The sequence below is a fragment of the Zonotrichia albicollis genome, chromosome 1 (assembly GCF_047830755.1).
Source record: "Zonotrichia albicollis isolate bZonAlb1 chromosome 1, bZonAlb1.hap1, whole genome shotgun sequence".
In the NCBI taxonomy this organism is placed as follows: Eukaryota; Metazoa; Chordata; class Aves; order Passeriformes; family Passerellidae; genus Zonotrichia; species Zonotrichia albicollis.
In genome coordinates, this window is record NC_133819.1 from 105,745,169 (window position 1) to 105,754,468 (window position 9,300).

At 43.0% G+C, this 9,300-nt stretch overlaps 1 protein-coding gene across 2 annotated transcripts; it reads right to left on the bottom strand.

Moving 5' to 3' along the window:
- Nucleotides 1-386: 386 nt before the first annotated feature.
- Nucleotides 387-8,630, bottom strand: LOC102075006 (myosin regulatory light chain 2, smooth muscle minor isoform). 2 transcript variants are annotated; one of them, XM_005486673.4, is made up of 4 exons: nt 8,471-8,630; nt 3,419-3,616; nt 3,087-3,248; nt 387-2,048 (listed from the first exon to the last, which is right to left on the bottom strand). In XM_005486673.4, the coding sequence occupies exons 1-4, from the start codon at nt 8,574-8,576 to the stop codon at nt 1,876-1,878; spliced, it is 639 nt and encodes a 212-aa protein (XP_005486730.2). In that variant the 5' UTR covers nt 8,577-8,630; the 3' UTR covers nt 387-1,875. The 2 variants fall into 2 exon arrangements, with proteins under 2 accessions (XP_005486730.2, XP_005486729.2); XM_005486672.4 differs by lacking the exon at nt 8,471-8,630 and adding an exon at nt 5,075-5,234.
- Nucleotides 8,631-9,300: the final 670 nt, after the last annotated feature.

Here is a 9,300-nt window from a genome sequence, read left to right on the forward strand (position 1 = left end):
CAGGCATGTATGCACACAGTACTGAGTTGCAGCAGTGACAAGATCAGTCTAAAAAAGTGACAGCATAACTTGTTCTCCAGCCTAACGTTACATGGCAACGTTTCTACAAGACAGCTTCCTAAATCTCCACTCTCTCATCTTTGTCACAAGGGCACTGCTGGTGAAAACTTCCATGCATACTTGTAAACTACTTCCTAGAACCTTGCAGGTGTCACATGGAGAAATAACTCAGCAGCCATTACTGAAGACCACCAAGACAGTTAAAAAGCAAACTTTCAATAAATGAAGCAGCTGTGACAACCTAAAGCAGTGTAGAATATAATGTAGGTAGGAGAAAAAGTGAGGGTAAGTTTGTTAGCAGATAAAACACAAAACTGGGAAAAGAATGGTTGAAAACTCAATTTTAATTAAGCCCGTAAGTGGAAAAAACGACCCTGGAATAAAAAAATAAAAAATAGTCCAAGTACGCCAACTGAGTATACTTTGTCAAGTTATTTACAAACCTGAAGCCAGAATATCTTTCAGAGTTGCCATATGGGAACACATGCAAGATTAAGTAACCAAGCCTTCATGCTATCACACATGGAATGAGACAAACCCACCTTACAGGATAAGCTGTCAGAGCCTTTACAATCCCTTGTGCTGAATTTCTACTCCTTGGGGTCTTAAGTTGTGTGATATAGCTGAGGGCAAGTTTCTGGATAAAAGGTCATTGTTTTAATTGATAAATACATAGGCAAAATAAATTCTCCTCCTGCTTTCTAACTTGCAGTAGCCAAGAGAATGAGGCACACAGAAAAGCATGGTCATACTAAGAACTAACAGAACAATCCTCCTGTTTTCTTTGTGTTTGAGACAACATCAGCACAACCAGTTCTGAATGACTAACTGTGCTTGGTTAAAAGCCATCTTGCCAATACATCTGAGGAGTATGTATATAATTTAAAAAGTGAGAGCAACTTCACCACCTATAGGTTTTACCAGTTAATTCTCAGAATGACTTGGTCACATTCTCACATGCAAATCAATTAGCTGTAGAAAAATAAAGCTTTGTGTAGTTTTCTGGCCATGTATTGGTGTTAATTAGTGCCAGCACAGACTCTTTTGCTCAAGCTTCCTTCAGCAGAAGGGAAAAAATATGCCTAATTCCCCGTTACTTAGCAAAGAATGCCCACTTTGACATGAAAGTACTGCTAGAAAACTCATCAATATTAAAAGGAAGCAAAAGCTGGGCATAGTATCTGCTTAAGAATCAAATGTTCTCTACTAGCCATGAGGCAATTGTAACAGTCTTCCCTAACCATTTATTTGGTTAACTACTTACACAGTAGTCAGATCCCGCTTCAAAAACCTGAGATGAAAGACTTCTGCAGATGCATTTTTAAAGATGCCAGCAGATGCTGCTAGGAGCATTTCAGAACAACTCTGACACTGAACAAAACACCATGAAAATGAGTTTTCCAGCTTGACTTGCAACGGCAAGAAAAATACAATGAACGCACTTGCATTTGTAAATGTGTAATAGAAATTTCATTCTTCACAAAAGATTTTGAGGTATTTTATCTATATAGCAATCTTTATTTCAAAATGGCATTTATTACAAAAATGTAAAAATCCAGCAAAACCAGGAATCTTGAGATTATTTTCCTGGACTATCAATTCCAGGGAATGTTTTTCCTGTAGCCTTTCCCTCAAAATATTTTCCCTGCTTCCAGTCTGATTACAGGTGCAAATGTGCCTAAATGGCCTGGAATAGATAAATATATTGAAAAAGACAAAAGCTTTGGAGCTAAATGCATGCAACAAGTTCTATCAGGAAGAAACCATTAAAAATAAACATAAATGTAGAGAATGTGCAGGTATCCAGGGACTTGCTCAGTCATCCTTGTCCTTGGCTCCATGTTTGAGGATGCGCGTGAACTCGATGTAGTTGAAGTTGCCCTTCTTGTCGATGGGGGCCTCTCTGTACAGCTCATCCACCTCCTCATCCGTGAACCTGTCCCCCATGGTGGTCAGCAGCTCCCGCAGGTAGTCCTCCTGGATGAACCCTGGAGCACAGTGCAGGAGGACAGAAGAGAGTTTTTACATTTATCTGCTAATACATGCGTGATAATTTCTTTCTTTGAGTTCTTTCCCTCAATTAAAAGATACCTACAGTCTTCGTCTGCCAAATGAAAACAATACCATTAAACCCTATCACTAAAATTGCCAAATAATTACAAGTATTCAATGAAATCAGGCATCTTAGTTTGAAAAGTCTCACTACTTCAAATAAAGACCATTATATGCTTTACCTGTGGTGTTCTATAGAATATAAAAAATTATCAGCATTCATATTGGACATTCTTCCCAACAGCAGGGCTACACTCCCAAGAGTACCAAGAACCTTCTAACTCGGTATTTTAAAAATCACAAAAGGGTTCAGCTTACCTTGAGACTTCTTATTGAAAAACCACAAAAAAAAGAAAGTAATGGAACTTGACTATTAACATTCAACAAGTGCATGAAACATGGGAAAGTTTACAACATTTCAAATTGATCTTAAATCACTGGTAAAACTAAGATTTACCAGATTGGTTGCAAAGAATAAATTCTTGGCGTGGTTTATTAAACAAGTAGGCTTGTTTAACTTGTGATTGCTTTTATCATCACTCCTGTGAGTCACACAAGAATTTTCCTGCATTCATTTCCTTCTCCTTTTAGTGCACCTTAACAGAGGGAAGGTGGATATATGTTGCTGACTGAAAAGTTCTTCACAAAAGCACAACAGCTTTGAAAACAGTGATTGCCCTCAAAAAAGCGGCCCCAAAGGTGAATTTTAAGTTAGGAAAAATTAAGACCCTGGTTCCCGATCAACATCTTTTATACTTTCTTCTGTCTTCACCAGAATGAACTGCCAGAAATTTGAAATTTCTACAGAGACTGAAAAGGCAAATTTAGCACGAGGATACACTCATGATTTTCAGTTTGCAGAAATTAAAATTTTCAGAGTTAAAAAACTGATCACCACTTCTATGAAGACAAGTATTTGTTGTTACAGAAGTAAGCAGAAGTAATACATGTGCACTGTTGTTTCACCCACGTACCTGTTGCTTCTTCATCAAAACAAGCAAAAGCATTCCTGATTACATCCTCTGGGTCGGTGCCATTTAACTTCTCACCAAACATGGTGAGGAACATGGTGAAGTTGATGGGGCCTGGAGCCTCATTCATCATGGCATCCAGGTATTCATCCGTTGGATTCTTTCCTACAAATAAAGGGATTCATACTCGGTTTAGCTTTCAAACTGAACAAGTAATCTCAATATAAACCGAGTGTTAACACAAACTGAGACACCTCTCACATCCCAAACTCAGCATTTTGATCTTTGCAGCACAAATTTGCCTGCCAAGCATGAACAGAGGAAAGGGCCATTACCAAGGGAGGCGAGCATGTCGTGCAGGTCCTCTTTGTCAATGAAGCCATCCCTGTTCTGGTCGATCATGTTGAAGGCCTCCTTGAATTCCTGGATCTGCGACTGATCGAACATGGCAAACACATTGGAAGTGGCGCGCTGAGGGCGCTTCTTGGTGGTCTTCGTCTTTGCTCTTTTGCTAGACATGGTGGCTGTTGGTTCTAAGGAGACAGAAATATATCCAAGATTTAGCCTTATTAAATCACATTGCAAGTCCCAGGGGTAGAGGAACATCAGGCTTCATATGCTTTTATGGGCATAGACCCTGAAGTACACATCTATTTCAATATCTCCTGCTCCATTTTCCTTCATACTTCACTTGCTATGAAAGCATAAAGCCTTTGAGGATTGAGGGACCAGCACAGTAGGCCAATAGGAGGCTATATAAAAAAAGCCCAAATCAAATCAAAGCTCTTGAAACTCACACAGTGCCTGTGTTGCTGATTCAATACTCCACCTGCATCTTCCACAAATTAATACAACTACATATGCAGGAATTTGCGAGGCACTGTTGACATAGAAGGTTATGTGCTGGTAAACTAGCACAGTGGTTAAATAGATCAGACAGTATGCTAAACTAACATTTTGGTGGAAAAAAATGTATTTTAGGCTCTAAATAGCATTTTGTTAGACTAGCTACCATTGAGAAAGAGACAGCACCAACTTCGCTCAAAAGTTCTACAGCGCTATTCTCTTACACAGTGGAACTACTACACAACACATGCAAATGCCAACACACTCTTTTTAGAATTAATTAAAAGGTAAGATCGCTACAAAAATGCGAAGACTGTTACTTTTAAGCTACCAACCCTCAGAAACATTTATATGTTTTTACAAATTTTCACATATCACAGGTATACTAATGTTACTGTTTCCCTTGAAACTGTAATATGAAGAAATAAACATGGTAGATTATTATATATTATAACATTATTACATTCAGGCTACAAGTGAGGCTTTTAAATTAACCGCATCTCTTTATCTGGAAAGATACATGTAGTGTTCCAACTAAATGTATGACAGCACAAACTGGAAAAGCTGAGTCATTCACCGAAAGGCAAACACAAAGTCCTCAAGACTGCTTTCGGATCAGAAGTTAGACCCTTTTTAATGTTGTTTCCAAAAGTCTCATAACCTCTGCTTGCATTAGCTAAAACTGAAGTGTTATCTGTACTGCTAAAATCCCTCATAATGCTCAAAGTGTTATGCAAACCAAATTCCTTCCTTCCTTGACTCTGAATTTACAGAAAGCACCTGTAGCAAAGTGTCTCCTGAAAGAAGAAAATTTAAGCTTCACTAGTAATTGCAAGAATATCAATATTCTGAAATCTACACTAAGTATTAATTTTATAATTTAGAAACAAATCATCTGGTCAGAACAGCAATGCTAACTGGAGACATAGCACAGTTCTAACTGTTCCTCAAATAGTTTTGTCAAAGATAGAATATTTTCTGTTAGAGTCCTGAAAAGCAAGACTGAAGTCACTAACTGGGATTCATCCTTAAAGAAAAAGGGAGTAAAATTAAGCAAAGTAACTCCCTTATACAATCAACCCAATATGCAGACACAAAGCAGTTATTTTTGGGTTTTTTTTTAACTAAAAGGAAAGACATTTTACCTTGCTTTGTATTAGATACCTGACAGGGTGTACCAAGCATCTGGATCATAAAAGGAAATTCCATGGTTATGTCCTTCTCAGTCTGTCCACACAGACAGCTACTGATGTCCCCTGCTAATTCCACACTTTTAAATCCTACGTGCATCCACAACGTTCTTCTGACGTACAAAACAAACCATTATGTCCCGAACTAAAAATAGCCCCTGAAATGTAACTGCGCATCGCTCAACAACGCAGACGTTCCCTCTCGCCGCTGCCCTCACCAACCACCAGCTACCCGAGATGTCTGGCCTCCACAACACTGCAACAAATAAACCTCAGCTCTTGACTTCCAGATACTTATGCTGACAGCTGACAACAAAGGTAGTTTGCTTTCAAGCTGCAGCCAAGCGTTGTGCGTAACTTTGGTGGTTTTCTTACCGCTGTTAAAAAAACCCCAGGCAAGCTCTCATTTGACTCTGGGTTATTGATTAGAAGTCCCACTACTCAAAATAGAGCCAAACAGCATCTTTTAATTACTCTTCTCTGAAATAACACAGTTTTCAGGATATGGCTCATTCAAAGTAAACAAAAAAATTTACTCTGCACTTGCTGATGCCAGCCAAATTAATTTTTCCCTTTTTACTTTTATATATCTCCATATTCTTTACATATATATTTGCAGCTCTCTAGCCTATTATTGTATTGATAGCTAGCATTTACCTACTCTATTAGAAAGACAAAATACATGCCCCAGCAGCTCTACGGCCTTGAGGTTACATTATTTTGGATCCCAGGACAAAACGGCTTCCTAACATTTCATAAAGTTTAGTTCATATCTAAAGGGGGGTTAGGGGTGTTCAGAAAAGGGGAGAACCAGGGGCAAATTATCTCATCACCTCTGTCTCTAATTGGGGATTCTTGTCAGTGATGCTAATTTGCTGAACCTATAAAATTGTATCCATTTCTTACAGTATGCACCTTCAGCGCTTTTTCATCCTGCATGTTGTGCACCATAAGGATCCTTATAATGGTAATCCCTTTTTATCACCTATTTGTGTCTGGCTTGTAATTCTGGGATCAGTGAAAAGGCATAAGTGCTGCAAAGGCAGTGCTCCCAGCAAGCCACTACATGCAATTGTCTCACTACAATTCAATCCTTAGCAAGAGGAGGCAAAAAAGCAGGCTGTCAGCACATTCTTTTTAATTCTGTTGAGAAGACTGACCTATCAGAGTATATTTTACTTATTAGAAAAACAAAACATTATTTATTAGAAAAACAAAAAAAGTGCCAATGCTTTAATATTGTCTAAGTTTCTCTGAACCAGACTTGGGAACTCCTCCAGTCCAAAAAAGCTGCCAGCCCAGGTACAGAGAAACATCAGATCTCACAGGACTGCAGTGCCCTTCAGCACAGGTTTGCTGCAGCTATGCCTGAAACACTGGCCTCAGCTCCAGGAATCTCTGTTAGAAAAGAGGGTGGTACTTTTTGGAACAAGTTCAGAAAACCAAAGGCATCAATCCAGTTAGCCAAAGAGAACAATTTATCATTTAAAAGTTCCAGAAGTGCTTGTACTTAGTGTTACCCAACAAAAAGATCCACATTTATGCCAACATTTTTGTAATTGAAATAGGGTTAGTATAGGCTGGAAATAGAATTTCAGTAGATAAAAAGTGGGAATACTTTGCATTAGATAGTGCAAGTCATGACATGCTGGTTTAGTCCCTGTTGTTTAGTACTGTGCTGCACTGAATGGTCTGGGCCCTGTTTTGGAAGCTGTCCAAGAAACTTCAAATGTAAGACATTACCTGTGAGACACATCATAAGGTATTTCTTAAAGTGCAACCTTTCTCTAGGAAGATTTTCACATATTAAAAGAACAATAAATAGGTAGTAGCAGCACTGTGCTGCTTTGTGCTGCCTGTATTGCCATTTTTTCAGCCACAGTGGATATCAAACCACAGAAGCACAGAGAATCATCTTGTGGTCCCTTCCTCTGGGAAAGTGATAAACCCTTGAGGAAAAAAAAAACCCAAGCAACTAAAGATTTTGAACGATGCACTAAGCTGTGAAAATTTACAGCCACTAACAATGGTGCAAGCTGGACCTGCTCGGAGGCAGTGACCAACAGTTATGCTTTAGAAAACACTCCCATGTTTCAAAATTGTGACTATTGTAATAGATGCAAAATCTATTACTGAAAAAACCAAACTACGACACAATAAATCCCCAAACCCGTAGCCAAGAAAGTCCCTGCATGAACTAAGATAGAACATCAAACTCAAAAGTCAGCCTCAAAGCTAAATCCCAAGTTCTGTCCACATACTCAACTGCAGCATCACATACAGTCACACATCCATCACAATCTGGGTGCCAACAGGAAGAGATAAGAGCCAAGTGCTCTCCAGCAAATCTGTGTCAACGCTCAATAAAGAGCAGATTATACTTTACGAAAGCAAATTAGCAAAAACCAAACCCTACGCTGTCCCACCCAGTCTTAAAAGCCACTTTAACACACTTCTCACTAATAAGCTTCCCAAAACCCTTGTACAGAATCACACTTGCTGCAAAATCCAGCGCCAGTGAGTCAACACAGCCTGTCTGCAAAAGAGAAAACAAGGCTCAGAGGTGACCTTACCACTCTCTACAACCACCTGAAAGTAGGGTGTAGCCAAATAGGGCTCGGCCTCTTGTCCCAGTCAGTAAGCGACAGGATGAGAGGACAGTCGGAACCTGTGCCAGGTTTAGGTTGGACATTAGGAAGAACTCCTTCACAGACAGGGTGATCAGACATTGGAATGGGGTGCCCAGGGAGGTGGTGGAATCACCATCCCTAGAGGTGTTCAATAAAGACCGGACGTGGCCCTCAGCGCCATGCTCCAGTTCCATTGTGGTCGGTCGCAGCTGGACTCGATGATTTCAGAGATCTTTTCTAACCTAATTGATTCTGAGAGCCGGGGAACCACCGCACGCAATCCCCTGGGTGGCTCTGGTTATTCCAAAACGTGAGCAGGAAGGGACAGACTCAGGCCCACTACCCCATCCTCTCCCGACCGCAGCAGGTCCCAGCCCTGCCCCTCCCATGCTCGCACAAAGCCGAGGAAACACCCGCAGAGGGCTCGTTGTGGCCGGGAGGCAGCCGAGCCCTTCCGACAGGGAAACAAACATCTTTTAACACCCGTTCCCTGAAACGGTGCACAGGGAGCTCCAGGCCCCGCGACCCCCGGAACCGGGGTCTCTCCCAGCTCCAGCCCGCAGGACGGATCCCCGTCCCCGTCAAGAGCAGCATCACCCAGCCGAAGCCCGAGGAGAGCTGCGGGGGGCGACGCCGCAAGCGACCCCCAGGCCGGCACCGCCCACCCCTCACCGGCGGCCGGCGCAGACCCGCGGGCAGCGAGCGGAGCCCCCCGACTCACCTGGTGGCAGGAGACGGCACCGGCGGGGAGCGGCTGGAGCGACACTTCCGGAAAGCGGAGCGGCCGCCGCCCTGCCGGGCAGGAAGGAAGCTGTGGGCGAGACCATCTGCGCAGGAGGGGAAGGTGGCGGCTTGTCTCATCGCTTCCGCTGTCGGGCGCCACGAGTCGTGTCGGGAAGAGGACCCACGTGTTTCGTGTTTTTAGCCTGTATGCTCTGCCTTCCTTGAAGGAGAAAGCCAGAGCCACGAACTCAGCTCCTCAACCCTGTGTGTGCGTTATCTCCCCTCCTCCGGGACGCGTTGGTGCAGCGCAGTGTGGTCACCACATTCCACGGGCGAGGGGCGGAGGCAGTCGCGCGCCTGCCCTTGTAAGGCAACGGCGGGAGTTTCCTGGTCGCGCCGGTGGGCGGGGCCATGCCGCTCGCCCCGCCCCTTCCCTGCCCCGCTCCGGCCCTGGGCTGGCCGGGGGATCCGTGGGGTGTGAGGGGGAGCGGGACCACAGAGCCACTGGGTGGGCAGGCCAGGAGGGACTCAGGGACCGCCATCTGGTGCAGCCTCTGCTCAAGTACGTGGCACAGGATTGCATCCATACGGTTCTTGAACATCCCCAGTGAGGGAGATGCCAAACCCTGTCTGGGATGCCTGTTTCAGTGTGTGGTCACCCACACAGTAAAGAAGTTCCTCCTCATGATCAGGTGGCACTTCCTGGGGATCTGACTCCTTGGCACCACCGAGAAGAGCCTGGCTCCATCCTTTTGACTCTCCCTTCAAATTCTGATGAGATAAATAGAGCCAGGAGACCTGCTCTTTTAAAAAGGCCTTCATTAAAAA

Coding starts and splice junctions, on each gene's coding strand:
- LOC102075006 (XM_005486672.4), bottom strand. CDS start 5,219: ATGCACGTAGGATTTAAAAGTGTGGAATTAGCAGGGGACATCAGTAGC. Junction 3,617..5,074: donor GGTATCTAATACAAAGCAAG/GTAAAATGTCTT, acceptor CTGTCTCCTTAG/AACCAACAGCCACCATGTCT. Junction 3,249..3,418: donor CGACATGCTCGCCTCCCTTG/GTAATGGCCCTT, acceptor CTTTATTTGTAG/GAAAGAATCCAACGGATGAA.